Source organism: Onychostoma macrolepis, chromosome 22 (assembly GCF_012432095.1).
Source record: "Onychostoma macrolepis isolate SWU-2019 chromosome 22, ASM1243209v1, whole genome shotgun sequence".
Lineage (NCBI taxonomy): Eukaryota > Metazoa > Chordata > Actinopteri > Cypriniformes > Cyprinidae > Onychostoma > Onychostoma macrolepis.
The window spans coordinates 161,277-186,613 of NC_081176.1; the positions used below are offsets into that span (position 1 = coordinate 161,277).

The following is a 25,337-nucleotide window of genomic DNA, read 5'->3' on the forward strand; positions in this document are numbered from 1 at the left end:
CAAACAGATATGGCAGGGACAAGAGTAATCCTAGGACAAGCGTGGGTCGACGATCAGCAAACAGTCTCCAGAGGGGCTAAACGAGAGAGGTAATCCAAACCGTAAGCAATAGTCCAGGCAGGGGAAAACACAATCCGAAACAGGCAAGACAAGGCAAGGCTAGGAAACTAACAGGGCTCTGTAGAGTAGCTAACAACTAGAACAGTGATAAATGCATACAATACTCGACACTGACGGAAGGAAAGTCCAGGGTTTAAATAAGGCATGTGATCAGTGTTTGCGTAGGATCAGGTGTGCGTGTGATTAGTGCAATGAGTGATTGGTGACAGCTGTGATCAGTAATGGATGATGGGAATTGGAGTCCATTGTGATGTGTGGTGTGAAAGTCAATGTGGTGAGCGAGTGACCTCTGGTGGTGAATGAATGGAAGTGCAGGGACAGGATTCATGACAGTTATGTTTTTTTTTTGTTTTTTTTGTTTTTGTTCATGTCAGCTATAGCTTCTGACCTTTAAATCAAAACAAAATCATGATTATGGCATCAATTACTGCTTTATTTAATCATAAACACAGTCGAAATATTATTTGTGTATTTTCCTTTCATTTTATTTGAAGTAGGCCGACAGCGCCCCCTACAGAATTAATACTCCTTACAGAGCGTGCATTAGGACCCAGGGGAGGCTGCTGCTGCGAGTAGTCCCAGAGTGCACCCTGGACGATGGGGCGACACGTGTTGCTCCGCCCACCTTCAATTTCATTGGTTTATAATACAGCAGAGTTTATTGGTGTAGACTTTGCGCATGAGTATTCTTTTATATACGTTTTTATGAATGATCTAAGCTGTTTGGCTGTACGACAGACATATTAAGTGCTAACAACAGCGATTTTAGTTAGAATCAATTAGCAAATGTGTGTTTTTTTTATTTTATTTTTTACTTATGACGAGTTAGTTAGATTAAGTTCCTATCAAAGGCTTGGTGGCGGGATCTCCGAGTACTTTGAGCAGAACAGAGCTGTGTAATATGAGCGGCTCACGAATTAAGTCTGGAGAACAAATTCTTAATTCGTGGCCATGATATAGTCCTACCTACGCTATAAATAGCCTCACATATGAGAAATATTAATTATGTTTCTGTGTGATGAACATAAATAGTGGTCCTCAATCTCAACAGGTGGGTTGCACGTTAAATTAAGTCAGATATTACTGCACTTTTCACTGTACATGAAACAGACATACTTAAACATCGAGCAGGTTTAGCTGGGCGATGTTGATAAAAATGATCCACTGTTTGAGATTTGGCTGTTTTGTATAATGTATATTTATAAGTAGCATATATTCTTTGTTTTAGGATCAGTGGATAATTCACTGTAGTTCAGTAAGACATAGGACAAACCCGCAAATTGTTTTATTTTAAAGAACAACTGCGGTTACAAATAAGACAATAATACCAAATAGTCCATCAGCGTGAACTGGGGTTTTATGTGTGGATAATGGTAATAATGCCTCCATGAAGTGCATTCAAATCGTTTAATGCACAGCTAGCAGTTGATTATCCCGTTTATGCCATGGTCATTTCCCAGCATTTACATATTAAAGATGTTAATAATATTTGCGCTGCAATATTTGACCGGAACGATAAAAAATTACGGTTATTTTCGTCTGTATTACTATTCAACTGTAACTGTCTGTTACTATGGTTACCAATGTTTATAGGAAGCGCATTAATATAGAACATGATTAAACTGACCTGGAACTACCTGTGCAGTTCAACGAATTTAATCAACACCTGCCAGCCAATCAGAATCCAGTATTCAGACAGACCATGGCATAAAAATAAATAAATAAATATAAATTATTATTATTATTATTATTATTATTTTGCATATAGGCCTATTTTAAATGTTTTTGTTTACTAAAACAGCTGTTATTAAATCTGACCTACAGCAAATATTATTATTAATGTGCTTTAGTGCGTATTTAAGCAATAAATGTTAATTTTCTCTGCAACATTTTTATTTATACTTTTATATATAGGCTATATGCACAAATTAAATGACATGGTTTTATGGCTCAATCCTTTAAAAAGAACCAGGAATCACTGTACTATATTAGGCCTACTGATTTTAGATTTTTAGTAGTTACTATAGTCTTTAATAAATAAAAAAATATTAATCAGAGAGAAGGTCTCTTTTACTCATTAAAAGTGCTCACGTACCTATTGCACAGATTTACAGCGCTGACTGATTTAATATTCAACAGTTATGCAGGTCTATATGGGTACAATGATCGAGTGTTAATAACTGAATCTAAATTCATCCCGTACACAGATTAGAACACGCACACACAATGAGGGTGTGGGTACAGAAATAATTGGATTTTTAATATCTGATGTCACGGACACTTATTTACTATAAGATAGGAACCTTTAAAAACTAGGTATTCCTTGATATAAACAAGGAAACATTGAGCTTGCCATGAAAACATTTCTGCTGTCTGGAGATGGTGCAGGAGAATGAGATCAAGGACAGAAAGACTCTCAAACCATTTTTATCCACAAGACATCAGACAAGTCATGAGACTCCAGAACAACCCTTACAGCCAACAGACAACACATACAGCTTCGGGTTCAGAAAGTTTAATTTCACTTCCATCGAGTTAAAAATACAAATAAATGCACAGCCATTTGCACTCTGCGTCAAAAAAAAAAATATATATATGAATGCACTGGTGCACCTCTAATAACTTTTAAAACTTATTTTCGAGCATTTTAGAAGCCTTTTGATGGGTTTCATCAAGGAGCTGTAAAAACCGGAAGACAAACATCGCGCAAAAAAAAGCTAAAAATTAACCAGTTTTCTCCAATTAAAATGAATGGATGCTAACATTGTCTTCTATGATGTGCAACACAAACACCTCTGATAAAATCTCAGGAAAAGTATTCTGGGGTTTCATGACCCTTTAAAACTAACTTCTCATTACTCTCACTGACTGTGACCTTGTTTGTTGCTCAATGTATATTTGTATATTTTTGTATATGTTCATATGTTTTTGTATAGTTAATCTGTCTATATTCTATACTGTATATTTTTGTGTTAGGGAGACACAAAGTAAGTTGTTGTGTGATCTTAACATTTGAAACGTAATGAGCTCATTTCTGTCCGCTTCACTTGTTGCCCATACAGCAGGCCAAATTCACAACCCAAATATCAAATAATTTCAGTTAATAATACCAAAAACACACAAACATTTCACTTTTATCCAGTGAGACCGAACTGTTATCATTGTGTTTATTAATGGGACACAACAGAATAGTTCTGTGCTGCTGTAGCAGAACATATTCATAGTGTTTATTGATGCTCCATATCATCTCTCTGCCATCAAACCACCAGATTAATGAATGTCTAACACAACCGAACAGAACCGGTCCAGACTGGGCTTTATTCTGTGCAGGCATTGGTTCTTCAACCTTACCTGTTTCAGAGAAATATTACTGTACTTCACATCTACACCGACAAACCTACAGTTTTATTTAGATGTGCAAAGTTGAATCCGTGTAGCAAAGCTGATCAAGCCACTGGACAGAGCAGAGTGAATGCATTTATGTTGTAGTGATGTGCAGATCAGTATCAATTTAAGCACAAATACACAGCAGTCATAACTTTTATTTGAGACAATATGCTCAGTTTTAGACAAAAGATGAAATGGGAATTATATGACAGAAATAAAAAGATATTAAATATTTTAACAATTTTTAGGTTGTTGGGAATTAAAACGTCTTTGTATTTCTGTCAAGAATCAGGACAAATTGTACATAAACCATGAGAAGTGTAAATTATTTGATTAAATGAACAACTTTTTTGTTTTTCTGTTTTGAAGACCAAATTGTAGAAAATTATCCAAAGGTATTTGGACACTCTTCTCTATTTTTTGTTTTATCAAGACATTGTGACTTTATTAAATAGTTTTCTTCCATCTTCTCTCTTTTTCTTAATGTAGGTTAAGCAGCTGTTATTTGACAGATGAAGGTTGTTCTGCTGTGACTTCAGCTCTGAAATCAAACCCATCACACCTGAGAGAGCTGGAGCTGAGCTGGAATGAACTAGGAGACTCAGGAGTGAAAAACCTCAGTGATCTACTGATGAACACACAATTCAAGCTGGAGAAACTATTGTTAGTATCATTATACTCTACAGCAGTTACAGTGAGATTATAGATTACTGTTTAGTTTCTTAAAATCACAAAATCAAAATCGACAATATTTCAGTGGTTATTGTAATTGATTTATCTGGGTACATAATTTATTTCCAAAAATGAATGTACTCGTGTGATCTTTAATGAAAATAACTATCTCTTTCACTCACAAAAAAACATCTCTTCTCTCGTCTGATGTGAAGGTGGGAAAACCTGTCAATCACATGAGATCACAGCAATAGCAAACAACAAATATAGCTGCAAGCAGCAATTACTGAGATTCAAGCATTTTAAGGCCTAAGGTGGTATGCTTTTAGGGTCTAGCCAACCTGGATGTATAGCTGACAGTGAAACACATTCAAAATGGACAATAGGCTCACAGAAACACACACACACATGAATAGAAATTAAATGGTTAAACTATCATATGAATAATCATTAAGCTTGCTTACACACACACACACACACACACACACAGAGACACTCATACATGGACATACATGCACACATATTTTGTTGTTGATATAGATATTTGAAATAAATGTAGCATATTTGCTTTATGAGATGAACATAATTAATCATAACAGGTTATCAATTATATATCCATCTTCAGGAATTAGCTGTAGTATTAATAGTACAATAAAATGATTAGTTCGTCCGCAGTACGAACCATTCTATTGACTCTAAGGAAAATTATTTCTCTGGCCACGACAAATAATTTCCTTACTGAAACATTGCTTCCGAGCATGTAACAAGACCGGACGTTAAAGTGACTTCGTTCTGAGAGCAGCAGACACAGACAACCAAGTGTGAATACATATGGATGTTTATTAAACTACACTACAGGGGAACATGTAACATAGAACTAGACACAGACATACACACATTAAATATAGATGCCAACGCAAGGAATGCATGGAGAGAGAGAGAGAGAGAGAGAAAGAGCGGTTACTTGCATGGGTTTTGTGGGTGCTGAGTAAAGCATCCCGCTGCATGTATAATGCGTAGATTCCTGGTGGATTCCTTTAGGAGTGAAAGCTTCGTCATTCCAGCCATGGGTTGTTTAGTCCGAAGCGAGTTGACAAAGTTACTGAACTTAAAATTGCCAGAAGATCGGACTCCCTCCGGAAGGGGAGCCGTGAGGTTTCCGAGGTGATAAGTGTGTCTCCAGGGCACCGAAAGTTAAGAGAAGAGAAGCTTTTGGTGTGGGAGAAGTTTTATCTGTTTTCCCTGTAACACCCATTTTGGTTAGTTTGACCAATAACAAGGCTCATAGTTTCAGCGGGAAAATGTTTCTTTGTCCCACTTGACACCTCATTTGCATGTTTTACGACTGATCTGGAGACTGGTGTAATTTTCCCCACAGTACAGTAAAAATAGTGTGATGCATTTCATGATCACATAGTGTACATCATTGTGTGAGGAATAAAGAGCAGATCATTTTGATATCAAAATCATATCATTTTTTTTTTTTGTAATGCAGATTATTCACCAGGCTGTCACTTCTATTTGGATGCGTGTGTACTTGAATGCCATAGCATGTAGCCACTTCAGACAAAGACACTGCATATCAAATTTCAAGTTGATCAGACTAACGGTTACTCAGTTATAGTTTTTTCGATCTTATAGCGCCACCAAGTGTCAGATTGGCGCAATTATTTTTTTATTTGACCAAAGTTTGTGCTCATACATATGTGTACAGAGTTTGGTGAATATATGTCATTTCGTTCACGAGTTATAGCCTGTTTCGTAAAATTGGCCCACGACTTTTAAACGTTTTGGGGCCCCATTGTGAAACTGCGAAGATCTATCATATGATATGAAGAACTAGTGGATGTGTGAATATACAATTTTTTTTTTACAATTTACGTTCATGTACAATTGAAATATTATGTACAATTGATTTATTGTGTTTTTGAAGGCATTTTTTTTACTGTTATAGCGCCACCTATGGTCCGAACTCCATGAAACTTTTCATGCTTGTTAAGAGTCATCTGACACATGTTTTCACCAACTTTCGTAAAGTTTCAAGTTTTTGTTTAGGTTTTATAGGCTTTTGGGTATATGTGGCCACGCTCCCTTTTTTAAATGAACCAATTATAGCTAACCAAAGGACACAATTCAACATTTTTTCCATAATTATTGATCTAGAGAGTCCAGAGATTATTACTGCAGTGGTTTGATCGAGATTGAGCGAAAAACCAGAGATTAGTTTGCAAAAGTAGGTTTTTAACATATTTGTAAATAATTAAAGTACGATTTGATTGACAACAATGGTTCTTGAGGCAAAGTTGCTCAACATGAGGAGATCTATCAAATGATATGCATATTGTGTGGATATGTAAAACACCACATGATTACAGAGCCAAAAAACTCATTAGAGCCAACTAGTGGCTGATTTCTTTCAAAATTCTTACAGTCCTTTAGGGCCATGAGTCGAACATGCTCACAGAGTTTCGTTTCGATCGACCTCCGTTAACCTTGTCTAATAGGTGCTAAAATTTCATTGGCCGATGGCGGCCATGTTTTTTGAGATACGCCAATGTCCTCATAGATGCTTATGGCACATTGGAAAAAGACCCTGCATACCAATTTTCAAGTCGATTGGACTAACAGTCGTGTAGTTATATCTGTTTTTATGTTTTTTCCCTCTTACAGCTCCAACAAGTGGCAGAGCTGCGTATTTTTTTTATTTTTTTTGACCAAAGATTGAGCTCATACGTATTTGTTCCGATTTTGGTGAAGATATCTCATTCTGTTCCAGAGTTATGCTTCAAATAACTTTTGGCTAAAGTTAGCATAGATGCTAATTGACGTATTGTTTCGCGCGAAAATCAAAATTTCAACTTTTTTTTGATAATTATTGATATTCAGTGTCCAGAGAATATTTCTGCAGTGGTTTGGTGCCGATCAGGTGAAAAACCTAGGACTGGTTCGCAAAAGTAGGTCTCAGATATAACTCAATTTTGCGGGGAAAAAAAACGTGGAAAAATTTTTTGTGTCTACAACAAACGGTGTACGAGCTACGACCAAAAATGTTTTAGTTTTTTGCGCTGTAGCGCCACCGTTAGGCCGATTGGGGCGAGGCTTTGTATCTGAGTGGCGAGCAACACTACTACGATCTGACCAAGTTTCAGCTCTCTGCGCATTACGGTTTGGGCTGCACGATCAGTGTTACTGGAGAAAAATAATAATAAAAAACATCCTTACAATTACAATAGGGTTTCAATGCACTACGTGCTTGAACCCCTAATTATCCAGCTTTTCATCAAAAGTGAATTCCCAACCTGCTCTTTTTTTTTCAAAAAGCTGTTTGACTCAGACATGCATCACAATAAGATATGATCACAAAATGTTGTATTTGTTGACTGTAAACAACAATCTTAAAATGTCTTAAGTAGATTTATGAACAGATTTTTCTTGATTTGTTACATTTAAAATTCCATTTTTCTATTTTTAATGTTATTTTAAAGTGGTTCTATAGTTGATCCTGTATCTTAATTACTTTTCTTTTTTTTTTTCTTTTTTTTGGTCTGACTAAAGATTCTCCAGACTTGAAATGTATCTAGTATCCTCAAATCCTAGTTTTAGTGTATAGCTGTATGATCATTTATTTACTTATATTGTTTTCAGGTTTTAGCAACATTTTATTTATTGCACTGTTTGATGTTCACTAATGATTAATTTAATTCACACATGAACATAACGTGTCTGATTCATTGTCTTTTCTCTTTCTGTCTTCAGTCTGTGTGATTGCAGGATTACAGAGAAACAGTGTCTCATCTTGACTTCAGCTCTGAAATCAAACCCATCACACCTGAGAGAACTGTACCTGAGCTGGAATAAACTAGGAGACTCTGGAGTGAAAAACCTCAGTGATCTACTGATGAACACACAATTCAAGCTGGAGAAACTAGAGTTAGTATCATTATACTCTACAGCAGTTACAGTGAGATTAAAGATTACTGTTTAGATTTAGAAGATCACTATGAAATTAAAGTTGACAGTTATTATTTTTTATGGAATATCGCAGTGCTTAAATGATTTATCCGCGCACACAATGCATTTTTAATTTATGTGCCTTCCCGATCTTTCATCTAAATAACTTTCCTTCTCCCTCACAACAACATCTCTTCTCTTCTCTGATGATGGAGCAGAAAAATCTGTCAATCACCGGAGATCACAGGAATAACAAACGACTGCAATCCAATTAATTGTTAATGGAGCAAATTAAATCCTGCCATACTTTTTTTTTTTTTTTTCTCACATTCACTCAGACATACTGTACAATAAAGAATGACAATTGCAAAAAAAAATGTTTATTGATGATAAAGTAGGGTACAACGGGGCTAAAGGCGCCCCAGGGTAAAAGGCACCTTTGATATTATTTTCATCTAAACCACTAGATGGCACAAAAACATGGCGTAGCACTTTCCAAAACATTCGCTTTTCAAGATGCAGGTGTATATTTAACTGATCTTTGATGTGATCGTGTGCAGCAGCGCAAAGTTGATTCTGTAATATTTTATGTTTTTAAAAATGTTGTAGATTTAAGTAGCAAATGAGAATCACTAAAATTAATGCATATATTTTGAGACAAAGGTCTTCTTTATGATTTGTTGTGTTTAAGATAATTAAAGCAAGAGTTTTTAAATAACGAAAGAATATGTAAAAGTATGGTATTTGGGGTAAAAAGCGCCCTGCTGTTGGGGCTAAAGGCGCACAGTTGTTAACATGATAATTAATAGATCGATGACTTTTCCATTTGTTGAGATGACATGGTTAGATTCAAATGGTAAATATCATATATTATGTTGGGTGTCCATATTAGAGATAATCACCATGTTTAGAATGAAACATTTAAAAATGATATTAATCATATCATATAATAAAATATAATTTGTTGTTACTACTGTAAATGTATATTCAATTATTATTGGATCTCCTTCAATACTTTCAGAATCTTTACTTATTAAAATGATTTTGTTTCTATATTTTAAAATATATTTTTATATGAATATAGTTTAATGACAGTATATTTATTGAACAAAAATTATTTTATTTTTCAAAATAAGCAGAAAATAGTACAAACTTTGCTAAAGTGATTGTTTTGAACTAGTATTAACTTTATTTAAAAAACAACAACATTATTTTAGCTGAAGTATTTGTATCAATGCCGTGTGTGGGGTAAAAGGCCCCTTTTGCCACCTCATAAATTTATAAGATTTTTAAAGAAAATAAACAACTTGAATGATTTATTTTCACACAAAATATGTTGCTCCATTAATGTTCAAGTCAAGTCAAGTTGAGCTTTATTGTCATTCCGCTACATGTGGGGACGTACAGTGGAACGAAATGTCGTGCCTCACAGGACCACAGTGCTACATAAATACAGGCATACAACAATGGAATAAAACAGTATAAACCTATACACTACTATCCTACTGATAGATTTTGACTATAAATATATATTTATATATATATATATATATATATATATATATATATATATATATATTTACGTTCAACACAACGTATACATTTTTTCTGCAATTATACATTTTAGGCGCAGTGAATAGCACATTTATTTTTAAGGTGGGCCTTTAGCTCTGTTGTACCCTACTCTTAAAATGTCTTTAGGTAAATTATAATTCAGAAACACAATTTTCTTGATTTCTCACACTTAAACTCAATTTTCACATTTTAATGTTATTTTATAAGTAGTTCTATAGTTGATCCTATATCTTAATCTACTTTGTTAATATTTTTTCTGTTTTTGTTTATGGTCATATAATAAGGTTTTTGGCAATGTTTTTATTAATTATTGGACAGTATGGCGTTAACACATGATGAATTACTTTCACATGAACTTGACACTTGTCTGATTCATTGTCTTTTCTCTTTCTGTCGTCAGTCTGTGTAGATGCAGGATTACAGAGAAACAGTGTCTCATCCTGACTTCAGCTCTGAAATCAAACCCATTACACCTGAGAGAACTGAACCTGAGCTGGAATGAACAAGGAGACTCTGGAGTGAAAAACCTCAGTGATCTACTGATGAACACACAATGCAAACTGAAGAAACTAGAGTTAGTATCATTATACTCTACAGCAGTTACAGTGAGATTAAAGTTTACTGTTTAGTTTCTTAAAATCACAAAATCAAAACTGACAATATTTCGGTGCTTATTACAGGTGCATCTCAATAAATTAGAATGTCGTGAAAAAGTACATTTTTTCTTGTAAGTTATTTCAAAAAGTGAAACTTTCATATATTTTAGATTCATTGCATGTAAAGTAAAACATTTCAAAAGTTTTTTGTTTTAATTTTGAAGATTAGAGCTTACAGCTCATGAAAGTCAAAAATCAGTATCTCAAAATATTAGAATATTTATATTTGAGTTTCAATTAATGACCATCCCTACAGTATAAATTCCGGGTATCTCTTGTTCTTTGAAACCACAATAATGGAGAAGACTGCTGACTTGGCAATGATACAAAAGACGAACATTGACGCCCTCCACAAACAGGGTAAGTCACAGAGGGTCATTACTGAAAGGTGTGGCTGTTTACAGAGTGCTGTATCAAAGCCTATTAAATTCAAAGTTGACTGGAAGGAAGAATTGGGGTAGGAAAAGGTGCACAAGCAGCAGGGATGACTGCAAGCCTGAGAATACTGTCAAGCACAGCTGATTCAAACACTTTGGAGAGCTTTACAAGGAGTGGACTGAAGCTGGAGTCAGTGCATCAAGAGTCACCACGCTCAGACATCTTCAGGAAAAGGGCTACCAAGCCACTTCTGAACCAGAGACAACATCAGAAGCGTCTTACCTGAGCTGTGGAGAAAAAGAACTGACTGTTGCTCAGTGGTTCAAAGTCCTCTTTTCAGATGAAAGTAAATGTTGCATTTCATTTGGAAATCAAGGTCCCAGAGTCTGGAGGAAGAGTGGAGGGGCACAGAATCCATGTTGCTTGAAGTCCAGTGTGAAGTTTCCACAGTCAGTGATGATTTGGGCTGCCATGTCATCTGCTGGTGTTGGTCCACTGTGTTTTCTGAAGTCCACAGTCAACGTAGCCATCTACCAGGAGATTTTAGAGCACATCATGCTTCCTTCTGCTGACAAGCTTTATGGAGATGCAGATTTCATTTTCCAGCAGGGCTTGGCACCTGCCCACTCTGCCAAAGGTACCAAATGCTGGTTCAATGACCATGGTGTTACTGTGCTTGTTTGGCCAGCAAACTAGCCTGACCTGAACCCCATAGAGAATCTATGGGGTATTGTCAAGAGGAAGATGAGAGACACCAGACCCAACAATGCAGATGACCTGAAGCCTGCTTTCAAAGAAACCTGGGCTTCCATACCACCTCAGCAGTGCCACAAACTGATCACCTCCATGCCACGCCGAATTGAGGCAGTAATTAAAGCAAAATGAGCCCCTACCAAGTATTGAGTACATGTACAGTAAATTAACATACTTTCCAGAAGGCCAATAATTCACTAAAAATGTTTTTTTTATTGGTCTTATGAAGTATTCTAATTTGTTGAGATAGTGAATTGGTGGGTTTTTGTTAAATGTGAGCCTAAATCATCACAATTAAAAGAACCAAAGACTTAAACTACTTCAGTCTGTGTGCACTGAATTTATTTAATACACGAGTTTCACAATTTTAGTTGAATTACTGAAATAAATGAACATTTCCACGACATTCTAATTTATTGAGATGCACCTGTATAATTGATTTATCTGGGTACATAATTTATTTCCAAAAATGAATGTACCCTTGTGATCTTTAATGAAAATAACTATCTCTTTCCCTCACAAAAACATCTCTTCTCTCGTCTGATGACGTGAAGGTGGGAAAACCTGTCAATCACATGAGATCACAGCAATAACAAACAACAATTATCCAGCTTTTCATCAAAAATGAATTCCTGACCTGCATTTTTTTTTCAAAAAGCTGTTTCACTCAGACATGCATCTCAATAAGAACAAAATATGATCACAAAATGTTGTATTTGTTGACTGTAAATTACAATCTTAAAATGTCTGGAAGTAAATTTTTTACATTAAAATAACATTAAATTTTTTAATTGAATTTAAAAGTGGATCTATAGTTGATCCTGTATCTTAATTACATTACAAATCACAAACCTTTTTTTTTTTTTTTTTTTGGTCTGACTAAAGATTCTCCAGACTTGAAATGTATCTAGTAGCCTCAAATCCTAGTTTTGTTTTTGTTTTTATGGTTGTATATTTATTTACTTATATTATTTTCGGGTTTTAGCAACATTTTATTTATTTCACTGTATGGTGTTAACACATGATGAATTACTCTCACATGAACTTGACACTTGTCTGATTCATTGTCTTTTCTCTTTCTGTCTTAAGTCTGCGCGTATGCAATATTACAGAGAAACAGTGTCTCATCCTGACTTCAGCTCTGAAATCAAACCCATCACACCTGAGATCACTGGACCTGAGCTGGAATCAAATAAAAAACACAGGAGTGAATCCGTTATGTGACGTACTGAAGGATTCACACTGTAAACTGGAGAGATTGAGGTCTGTAACATTCACACACAAGAATCAAAATGATTAAAATCACTTCAACAGTTTAAACCAAAACACTTTATACTCAATATCTCATGATGAGTGGATTCATGAGTTCACATTATATTTGTGTAAAATTCTTCACCTTAATGATTTGTTTGTAAGATTATCTCTTCCTCTGTTTGTCTCTTTCTAGTCTAAATAACTGTGGCATTACAGATGTTTCTTCTTTAACTCACTCTTTGACAAACACAAAAGTACTGCAGTTTCTAAAAGAGTTTGATCTGAGAGACAATATGATTGGAGACTCAAAGCAGCAGCTCATTGATGTGCTACAAGACTCAAACTGTGAACTGAGGTGAGTAAATGTCACTTTGTGATATTAAAGAGATTAATTTATGATATGTGAACAAATATATACTTTCAAATATTTGTGAAAAATTTATAAAATTATCATCAAGCTTTATTTCAAAGGGTTTGTGTCAGAATGAAATGTAAAGTTGATAAAAATGTTTTACACAAAGGAGGAAAGAGAACAAAAGCACACTGTCAGATTTATACAGCAACAGCTGTTTTATTAATTACATCAGTAATAGTGAATCATTACAGTTTGAAATAGATTAGGTCCGATTGTAGGAAAACGCTGGTAAAATCAGAGCAGATTCCAGCTTTAGCTCACAGTCATCCAGCATCACATGATCTATGTCTCTGTCTCTTGTGTGTTTTTACTTTGACAAGCAACACGTCATAAGTATAACACATAAGTGAATAATTAGACGCAAAGATTCTGCAAAGAAAAACAGTTCCTAACAAACGGCTGTGAACCTGGAAGTTCAGACAAGACTGTTATACATAAGTATAAAAATATACAAAGTTATACATCATTTCCATGACAGAGTTCAAGATAAATCATTTCATACTGGAGCTGCTAGTTTGTCAGTTTCAAATGATTATTAAACAGCTGCACAAACTACACAAAAGCAGCAGTTCTTCCAGTGCACTCAGTGTCCAAATCACTGGTTTTCATTCACTCCTTCAACTGAACTGTATTAGTGGACTAATGTAGGGAATAGTGAATGAGGGTATAGGGCGGTGAATTTATATTCAGCTAAACACTTCTCGTCAGTTAGTAACAACTTTAACAACAAGACACACTTTTAACAATGTCTGTGCAAGCCTGCTATTAACAGGAATCTCCTCCGGTTTGGTTTGAGGGTAAATACAGTCAGTAACTGAGGCACAAGCTAATAGCAGTTGTGTTTGAATGAAATGAGTGAGAGCACGGTGGTGTGATACGAGAGAAGTGAAAGAAACGCCGGACTCAAATACCGTATGACTGTGTGTTATTTTGCATCGCTAATGACAACACACCTAATGTATAACACACCTCAGACTGTCACGACTGACCAATCAGAATCCAGTATTCCAGGGAGCTTGTGCAATAATATCAGTTATTTACTGAGACCAAAACAAACATGTTTCAACTAAAGGACAAACAAGTTTAACTAGTGGAACATTTAACTGAAAGCTTTTTGTTTTAAGGCAAAATCAGATTTTTATTCGGTCCCTGTGGTTTATTATACAGGTGCATCTCAATAAATTAGAAAGTTGTGGAAAAGTTCATTTATTTCAGTAATTTAACTCAACTTGTGAAACTCGTGTATTAAATAAATCCAGTGCACACAGACTGAAGTAGTTTAAGTCTTTGGTTCTTTTAATTGTGATGATTTAGGCTCACATTTAACAAAACCCCACCAATTCACTATCTCAACAAATTAGAATACTTCATAAGACCAGTAAAAAATCTTTTTTACTGAATTGTTGGCCTTCGGGAAAGTATGTTCATTTACCGTATATGTACTCAATACTTGGTAGGGGCTCCTTTTGCTTTAATTACTGCCTCAATTCGGCGTGGCATGGAGGTGATCAGTTCGTGGCACTGCTGAGGTGGTATGGAAGCCCAGGTTGCTTTGATAGCGGCCTTCAGGTCATCTGCATTGTTGGGTCTGATGTCTCTCATCTTCCTCTTGACAATACCCCATAGATTATCTATGGGGTTCAGGTCAGGCGAGTTTGCTGGCCAGGCAAGCACATCAACACCATGGTCATTGAACCAGCTTTTGGTACCTTTGGCAGTGTGGGCAGGTTCCAAGTTCTGCTGGAAAATGAATTCAGCATCTCCATAAAGCTTGTCAGCAGAAGGAAGCATGAAGTGCTCTAAAATTTCCTGGTAGATGGCTGCGTTGACTGTGGACTTCAGAAAACACAGTGGACCAACACCAGCAGATGACATGGCAGCCCAAATCATCACAGACTGTGGAAACTTCACACTGGACTTCAAGGAACATGGATTCTGTGCCTCTCCACTCTTCCTCCAGACTCTGGGACCTTGATTTCCAAATGAAATGCAAAATGTACTTTCATCTGAAAAGAGGACTTTGCACCACTGAGGAACAGTCCAGTTCTTTTTCTCCACAGCCCAGGTAAGACGCTTCTGACGTTGTCTCTGATTCAGAAGTGGCTTGGTAGCTCTTTTCCTGAAGACGTCTGAGCATGGTGACTCTTGATGCACTGACTCCAGTTTCAGTTCACTCCTTGTGATGCTTTCACAAGTATTTGAATCAGCTTTGCTTGACAGTATTCTCAAGTTTACAGTCATCCCTGTTGCTTTTACACCTTTTCCTACCCAAATTCTTCCTTCCAGTCAACTTTGCATTTAATATGCTTTGATACAGCACTCTGTAAACAGCCACACCTTTCAGTAATGACCCTCTGTGACTTACCCTCTTTGTGGAGGGTGTCAATGATCGTCTTCTGGATCATTGCCAAGTCAGCAGTCTTCTCCATTATTGTGGTTTCAAAGAACAAGAGATACCCGGAATTTATACTGTAGGGATGGTCATTTATTGAAACTCAAATGTAAATATTCTAATATTTTGAGATACTGATTTTTGACTTTCATGAGCTGTAAGCTCTAATCATCAAAATAAAAAAAAAATAAAAAAAAAATTGAAATGTTTTACTTTACATGCAATAAATCTAAAATATATGAAAGTTTCACTTTTTGAAATAACTTACAAGAAAAAAATGAACTTTTTCACGACATTCTAATTTATTGAGATGCACCTGTATATGGCATACACTCATTAACATGTTTCTCTTTATAGTGGCTCAACAGGAGTCACACAAACCAACAAACATATGAATGGAATTAATGTTCAAATGTATTTAAAACACAAATATTGTTTTATAATTATCTGTGCAAGATCATGTAAATGTAACTTTTTAACTGAATTGAAACTGCAATTGAAATAGTAACTGATTTGCAATTTGTTCTGAACACTGTTTATTTTCTCTCTCTCTCTTCTGTTCCACCTTACAGTGTAGATGACGATTCATTGTCAAGAGTCTCTCATTTAATTCAGAGGACGAAGAAGCTCAGATGAGTCTGTCTGGATCTTCAGTTTAATAATATTTGTATTGAAAGGAGTGAAATTATTTCCTCATGAGGCCAAAACTCAGGAACTCTCGCAGCACACATGACATGCAATAAAACAATAAACGTTCTAATCTGACAGGAAGGTCTGGGAGAAAGACCATTTGCTCATCTGTCCCTTCACCCATCCTTAGGCTCCCTCCTTCCCCCCTGGGCATGACATAGAAGTGTCAAGAACTCAAGTTGCCAGACTTACAAACTGAATTTATTATATCTTAAGAATTAATGATCTTAACTCTTTCATGTTTGGTATCATGTTAAAGGTCTCTGTGCGATTGGTATATTGGTCTCAATTTCACAGTAGTCACTTGTATTATGAGAAATAATGAAAACTTAATTTAATTCTGTACTTCTGTTGTGGGCGGTCTCCTTTCAAAATCTGATAAACTTTGCTCTACACCGGGTGTGACCATTTGGGGCACGAGAACAGCTCCTACAGAGGCTACTCATCCCCCATACACAGATGTAATCTGTTTTGGGGCAGAGAATAAATGTTTATTGCCCTTTTGTTCTGGGAGTATTTAAGGAAAAGTTGCAAATCAGTCATTGCGATTCTGTAGCCAGATCAGCCCATAGTGTGGAGTGTGTTTCATATGCTCCATTGTATGTATCTTCTTGAAGTCAGGTGTATATTTTACCTTTAAATTCATCTTTGAACAACTGATGTTATGTATTTTCTTATTTCTAAATTGGCTTCTAATTATTTGTTTATGTAATTGGCATGATACAACTCTACCTGACTAATAATAAATTGTTATGTTTGATTTATTCTGATCTCTTTTGAAATCATTTTTTCCAGTAGATTAGAGTTGTAGTCTAGTGTTTCCACAAATCTGCATCCAGGACAGATCATAAGTACCAATGAATGAAGCGGGGGCTGGTCATTAGGAATCTTCTGATTTCTGTCTGTCACTGACTTAAGTTACAGTTTTCGTGATTATAGAAAAAATACACTTTTTATGTTTGCAGGGTGCAGCCTATTTAAAGGTATTATAGTCATCCCTGTATCCTCTGAGTAAGATCAATTGGCGAGTTTGTGCCGTGCGTCCACAGTTGGGCGAGGGAATTGTTAAGTGACACTGGGTCGCTAATGAATGAAGAATTTAAAGTATGGGATTTCCAGAATAATCAAATATCTAAATTAATATACTGTTACGAATCCTGTGCCTGACCTTCTGCTCACTCTCCACAAGAGGTCGCTCTTTTATCAGATTGACTCTTACACTGGACTTCAGTTCCCACAATCCATTGCACTCATTACACTCAGCTGCAGCCAATCACACGTTTACACCTGAGTCTGATCACACAGCTGATTCTATTACATCCCTTACTTAAGCCATGGACTTCCTCAGTCAGATCGCCGAGTATTATATGCACTTATCGCTGTCGTACCTTTAGCTACCTTACAGAGCCTGTTGTAGTTTTCCTAGTCTTGCCTTGCCTTGCCTTGCCTGGATTATTGCTGTGTACCTGGATTATCTCTCTTCGTCCTTGGCCTGTTGGATACTGTTCGCAGATCGAAGACCCACGCTTGTCCTAGGACTACTCTTTGTCTTGCCTGTGTTGTACCTGTTTGCCATTTTTCGACCCTGCCTGTATTTATGACCATGACCTTGAATAAAAAATCCATTTAACGTGGTGTTTGATTTTTAAACTTTTCTCCTCACTCCTTTTTTATTTGGAATAAATATCACACAAACAATAAATACCTTTTTTTTTTAAAAAAAACATTGCTTTGGGACGACTAGCTGTTGAATAATAGTTTTTGAGTATTAATGAGCTATGTCTTAAATTTAAGTGTCATATTTCAGCTGTAGAATATTGTATTGTCGTGAACTCTGTCTCTGTCAAAATACTTTCTCTGGTCAGAAATCAGGGCACTTGGTGTAAGTAAGGTCTCCAAATATTTGTTTTTAGATAAATATGATTTAAATAATGAAAAGTCCAGGAATCAATCAATTAGATGTCTCTTTGTTAATGTTTCTTCTACATTTTTTATGGGTAAATATGTTTCCCTCATTTGTGTGGAACATTTTTGGAAAGTTCTTAAGTCATTACTGTATAACAAATCAAACTAGAGTAATTTAAAATATAATATCTTGTGAAAGACACATTAGAACATTTTCAACTGAATATAGATTATAAATGCTCTTTTTGTAATTGAGAAAAACGGTCTATTTGTGCATTTATTTTCTGAAAGTCCCCTGTTCATCTTTATTTTGGAAGTGTTAAATTAAATTGCATAAATTGCAAATACTATATCGATTTGTTTTTGTTATTAGGAAAATGTTATATTCATCTTTCCAAATCAAATGGATTACAATATGCAACATTATTAAAAGAAATTACTCATATCACACGTCAGATCTCTCCAAATGAAGCAGATGAAGAAGGTCTATATTTAAGAGAAAAATGTAATTCCTTTAACATGGTGTCACTCGGTGTGTCCTTTAGTCTTACACCTTTAACCCTGTAATTATTCAGGTAGGGTAAGGATAGTCAAATCTAGACTAAACCATAAAACAATCACCGTTCGCAGACTGAAGTCCTTCAGGAATGATGTAGAAGTATCTCTTGTGGTTGTTCTTGTTTGAGGCTCAGTTTGTAGTTAAAAGTAAAGTCTGACGGGAGGCAATAGGATCAAAAAAAGCTCTTATTTTATTGGATACAAAGCAGTTAATGCAAAAATAAAACACAAAATCAGCTAAGTTAGAAATTGTACAATCAAACTGTAAGCAGCAGTACTGGAGATGGTTAAGTGCAGAGGTGGGTAGTAACGAGTTACATTTACTTCGTTACATTTACTTGAGTAAATTTTTTGGGTAACTAATACTTTTAGAGTATAATTAAAAATGGGTACTTTTACTTTTACTCAAGTACATTTTTAGTGAAAAAACGGTACTTTTACTTCGTTACTGTGGGCGACGCTCCTCTCGTTACTTTATCTTAATGCATACAATTTAAAAATCCTTCAGTTTATTCCAAGCACGCCATCTACTTTTTTTTCTGGGCAATGAGCGATGCCCGTTCGCGAATGATTCATTCTTTTGAGTCAATTCTGTTCGAAGGCTTGATCAAACCAGTTGGCAGACCAATGAATCGGTTCGCGAATCAGTTTGAATGATTCGTTCAGTTCCCTGCCGCACGCGCTGAGTCGTCTGAAGCGGTTCTCACTCAGAGTTGTAACATCAAGAGCGCTGAAGACGTGGCTCTGGATCAACAGTCAGTTGAAAGCAAATCTGCAAAGGCTATGGTTTGCTAGCTATGAAGATCTTTATTAGATGAGCAGCGTGTGCTGTCGGTTCCACAGGTATAGATTCGATTACAATACACGATACCACTATGACATTACCAGTTTGCTGTACATGTACCTTACACATTAAATACAATGTATAATTGATTCATTAAATAAGCTGTCACAGAGTATGAAATAAACACCCGCCAAACCCGCGTTAGTTCCAGGAGGAATGCCTTGCCTAGACACAATTAATATGGAAATTTTCACAATATTTACGCTTGCAGAAATAAAGGCTACATTTGTTTACATTTTGCAGAACAGACGGAAGAAGATCCGTCAATGTGCGTTTGTTTCGTTATGTTCAGATGTTCTGTAACGTTAGCGGTCGTGTGAGGAGATTTCACTCTTCTCCGTGTCAGAGGTTAAATACATTTATAATTATAATACATAATTAAACTTTAAAATATAATTTAATTTAACTCAGTGATGCAAATCAGAATTTGTATCAGCTGTTACTCCAGTTTTCGGTGTAATATGATCCTTCAGAAATCATTCAAATATATTGTTTTATTACCAGTGTTGTTGAAAAAAAAAAAACAGCATATGCTGGTTAGGTATGTTTTGAAGCTGGGATGCTGGTTTGTGCTGGTCATGTGCTGGTCGTGAGCTGGTCGGACCAGTTTAGGACAAGCAAAGGACCAGTTTAAATCAGCTCAAACCAGCATCCCATGCTTCAAAACATACCATACCAGCATATGCTGTTTTTTCAACAGGGAACAGTTTTGCTGCTTAATATTTTTGGAACCTGTGACAGTTTGTTCAGGATTCTTTTATGAATAGAAAGCTAAAAAGAGCAGCATTGATAATAAATCAGGCTGATAAAAATTCTGATTTGCATCACTGAAATAAATTACATTAAAAAAAATTAAAGGTATTTTGAATGGCAGTGTGTGTGTGTATAAAAATGTATCTAAATATCTATATATCTAAATAAAAATAGACTATATTCAGTATATGATCCAAAGTAACTAGTAACTAACTACTTGAGTAGTTTTTAACCGACACTTTTACTCTTACTCAAGTAACTATTCAGACTATTACTTTTACTTTTACTTGAGTAAATATTTCTTCAAGTACTTTTACTTCTACTTGAGTACAGTTTTTGGGTACTCTACCCACCTCTGGTTAAGTGCCCTCGTTAGGGTGTCAGGTGTCCTTCACTCTTAATGCAGGCAGCATCTGAAGAGTACTTTACTCCTCAGATCTTTTATACTTCTTTTTGGGTAATTCCAGTTACACATCAATGTCTGTGACTCATGACGGATGTCCTTCCTCGCTTGCTTAAGTTCTGTCTGTGTCTAGTAGTCTTCCTCTTCTTCATCGTAATCTTCGTCTGGATCACCTCCACTTGATGTTTCAACATCTTCTCTTCTCCATCGTCAAAATCAGATATCTAACTTTCACAGTTGTTGCTTATTCATCCTAACAAACAAGTACTGCAAGTGCAAACATTTTTATATCAATATGGCATTAACATTAAAACAAGCAAATAACACTGTAACAGGTAAATAGAAATATCATTATTCATATCCAAAACATACCCTTCTTGCTATTTCCTGTTCAATCTAACACTTTTATTACTCTCTCATTTTCATTTGCATATAGCCTTAAAAGGTTTTGGTCTTTTGGTTGAACTTCATTAATTCAATGTATATCTGGCCTCTTAGTTATCTTCATTTTCCCAATAACATTCATGTACTCTTTAATAAAAAATGTTCCCTTTTTTTTTGGTTTCAGAACATCATCTTTAAGCACCACATCTCTTATAATATCATGTTGGGGCCAAATTTTTATACTCTGCTTCACAATGTAAAGTATTGCCTAAATGTTTGCCGTAAAAGCAGTAAATAGGTTATTTCATGTTGGCGTGCTCCAGTGTACTCTCCCCTTGAAGATAGCCATTGAATATCTGTCTATGTGAGAACAGATAAAGGTAGGTATCTCCCGTCTCTCACACTTTTACTGTGTCTAATGGATTGAGATTTGAGTCTTCAATGTAAAGCATGTACACAAATTTGGTTTATCACCTTTTTTCAAAGTACAGTCTTTTACCCCATCATATTACATCTCAGTATTTATTTAAACAAACACTTTTAATTATTTAATAATTTATACTTCTCATTTTTCAATTTTCGGTTGCTTCATTACAATTGTACTGTGATTGCTTAATATAATATTTGTTTACATTTCCTATAATTAAAATCACACATCATCTTTTTTTTATTTAATCCAATTTATAGATTTTCCATATTCTAAATTACAGATTTTTTTATCTTTTTTTTTTAAAACAGGTCTATTAATTTATACAATGAATTACAGGCCTATAATAAAAATTATTAACGATGAAAATTCAGAGCAGCTTTATTTCAGGCACTGATTTTCAAAAACAACTGTTTAAAGCGAAATACGTTTCTTCTCGTGTTTTTCACTGTACGAGCCACAAAATAAATATTAAGGGAATAATTTAAGACAGTTATATACCGTTATCAGCATATGTGTCACGAATCTGGTCTGCACTCCCATTCATTCACCACTAGAGGTCACCACACACCACATGGACTCTCACAGCACACAGCACACTGGACTCAATTTCCCATCATCCATTGCACTAATTGAGCACACAGCTGCAGGCACTAATCACACACACACCTGATCACACACCTTATTTAAACCCTGGACCTTCTCTGCCACACTGCCGAGTATTGTATGCGTTTACCGCTCCCATAGCTGTAGCTACTCTACCGAGCCCCTGTTGTTTTCCTAGTTTTCCCCTGCCTGTTTGGTTTGTGTTTTCCCGTGTTTGTTCTAGCCCGTGTTTCCCTGGATTAACCCTTGCCTTGCCGTTTGGACTCTCATTGCACCCCATTGGATTCTAGCCTGTGTTCCCTGGATTATCTCTCTGCCGTGCCCACTGGATACTGTTGCCGATCATTGACCTTCGCTTGCCCTAGGATTACTCTTTGTCTTGTCCCTGCCATACCTGTTTGCCATTGTTTCGACCCTGCCTGTCGACCACGTCTCTGCCTAAATAAAGCTTGCACATGGATCCGCCACGACTCACGTCTCGTCAGCCATGTTACAGAATACTCGGCCACACGAGGATCCAGCAGCTTTTCCAGCAATGGACCCTGGTCAGGTATGGATCCTTTCAACCAGTTGCTCGATCTCGACAGGAGTCTTTCCATTGAGGAGTACGTCACTCAATTTTGTGTGATCTCGGACAAGGTACCTTTTGATGAGGTGGTATTAAAGACATTTTTCGTTTTGGACTGAATGAGCCTGTAAAGTCTTGGTTACCTGAGGAAAGTTTAATATCAGTTTAAAGGATTTTATAGACTATGCTTTGCTGTGTGCTGGCTCTTCGTTTACTGTGGGTGTCGCGGAAGAGGAATGCAACACCGTGTCCGTGACTAAAATGGTAGCGACACCGGAGCCCGTTCACAAAATGGCGGCCACAACAACAGCCCGTCATGTCATTGCTGTCAGTAAAGAACCAAGTCAGGTCACAGCTGATCTTAACGAATCAAGCCAAGTCTCCGCTGCTCGCCCGGAGTCACAGCCGCACGTCACCGCTGCTCGTCCGGAGTCACAGCCGCACGTCACCGCTGCTCGTCCGGAGTCACAGCAGCACGTCACCGCTGCTCGTCCGGAGTCACAGCAGCACGTCACCGCTGCTCGTCCGGAGTCACAGCACATCTCAGCTGTTCACGTCACAGCTGACCGTCCAGAGTCACAGCAGCACGTCACAGCCGTTCGTCCAGAGTCACAGCAGCACGTATCAGCTGTTCACGTCACGGCTGACACACCCAGATCATCAAGGTCAGTCTTCCACTATCCCAATTTGATGTCTAGTTTGAGGGATGTACCGTTGGTGTCTGCACGCACTGCTGGTATCCCCAAACCAACTCACACTAACCCTCCTGTTCTTTTGCATATTCCCCTGTCCGAAGCGCTCCCCCTGATGGGAATCGCTTTATGTTGCGTTTGGGCTGCGTACACCACCGCAGAACTGCCCGAGGTGGCGCGAATCTGGTCTGCACTCCCATTCATTCACCACTAGAGGTCACCACACACCACATGGACGCACACAGCACACAGCACACTGGACTCAATTATAGTATAAATTAAATAATTAAAAGTGTTTGCTTAAATACTGAGATGTAATATGATGGGGTAAAATACTGTATTGAAAAAAAGGTGATAAACCAAACTTGCTTATAACTGTGCCGGGGCTATAAGCAAGTTTCTGATTGGGCTATAGTCCCGTCAAGCCCCGCCCTAGCGCCGCCACTGTGTACCAGACACCACTAGCTCAAATTAAATTTGCTGTTATTTTCCAGTCTTTATCCGTTCAGTCAGATTTTGTGCTGCAAAACATCCTTGACAGCCGTTGTCCATGCTGGCAAATAATAATGGCCAATCGATGTGAATTATATAAATAATTTTAATAGCACTGCCATTTGGGTCTACCATGTGCATATAAAGCGATCAATGCAGACAATCCTTTTGGAAGATCAGATCTGTGCATTAAGACTTGCAGTGTAAATGCAGCCTGACATGCACTGCACTGTACTGCATCTACCTGTCTTTGACATGGTTTCTTCTTGAAGAAACCTTGAATCAATGTATTGCTGCTAATCCCCTTTTCATTTCTTACACAAAATTCTGCCTAAAAAAAAAACAAAACAAAAAAAACTCTAACTTAATCATCAATATTACACAAATAGTATATTTAATAGCCATATTCTCATCTGATTACAAAATAATAATTTAGATGTGAAGCTGTTCTTGGACATTGCAAACGAAAATAAAAAAATATAAGATTACTATGCAAATACAAACAGGTGTTTATTATTCTACATCTTAAAATTCCAAGTATCAGAACGCTAACATTATTAAGACACCACATTTTAGCTTTTACCACGTTACTGCAGACTATTTGAGAAAGTGATTTTGCCTTTAATCTTTGAAACAACAGGAAGAAACGTAACAACGATTTCTATTGTTAGCGGTGCTGGTGCATCGCGGCAACACAAATAAGCATAACCTCTAATTAGTCGGGGGCAGGCCAAGGCTACTTGGCACAAGGAACAGATCCATTTTTTAAATAAAATGCTGACATTACGTGCGACTGCAAATCACGTCACGTTGTATTGCATTGCAGTAATTATGCATGTGTAATGAGTCAAATGTTTTTATTTTATTTCATTTTTATGGGGATGCTTTGGTTTTTCATGGGGGTGCTGGAGCACCTGCTAGCCCCTCCCATGCCTGCCACCCCAGAATTATCACAGAATAAAATATGACTGCCTAGAGATATATCTAGCCTTGTGTCAGGAGACTAGGAAACTGCTATAGTACTGTATACTGTAATAAAATGTGACCAAATGTGAAGAGGATGCTGAATTTACTTTTTTTTTAATTGTATTTTTTACTGTACTGTATTGTGGTGCATACCAAGTTAATTTACAATTATTTGGTATTTGAACTATTCTAGTGGTTTTCATCTACTACAAGATTACTTTACAGTAGTAAAATGAAAATGATCTGTTCCCAAATGTTCATTTCTGAATTATTATTATTATCTGTAATTTAATTTATGTTGTATACTGTAATAGACATTGAGCTGCAACAACAATTCCTGAATCTTAATAAGAGTTTTTTGTTAAGTGTTATTGATCTCAGGAGTGTTCACTAGGCAGGAAAGTCATCTGTGGGTCTATCACCTTTCTTTGTTCCTCACCCCCAAATATGCACCCCTCATCAACCGTGTGAAGCCATCAGTGAAGACCATCAAAGT

At 36.4% G+C, this 25,337-nt stretch overlaps 1 protein-coding gene across 1 annotated transcript in view; it reads left to right on the forward strand.

Annotated features, from left to right (window-relative positions):
* LOC131531226 (NACHT, LRR and PYD domains-containing protein 12-like) overlaps nt 1-25,337 on the forward strand; it is a 96,162-nt gene that overhangs the window by 26,261 nt on the left and 44,564 nt on the right. The window contains exons 13-15 of the mRNA XM_058761865.1: nt 7,951-8,109; nt 10,106-10,279; nt 12,582-12,755. Of these exons, the coding sequence (XP_058617848.1) occupies nt 7,951-8,109; nt 10,106-10,279; nt 12,582-12,755 (507 nt within the window). The remainder of the gene's footprint in view (nt 1-7,950; nt 8,110-10,105; nt 10,280-12,581; nt 12,756-25,337) is intronic.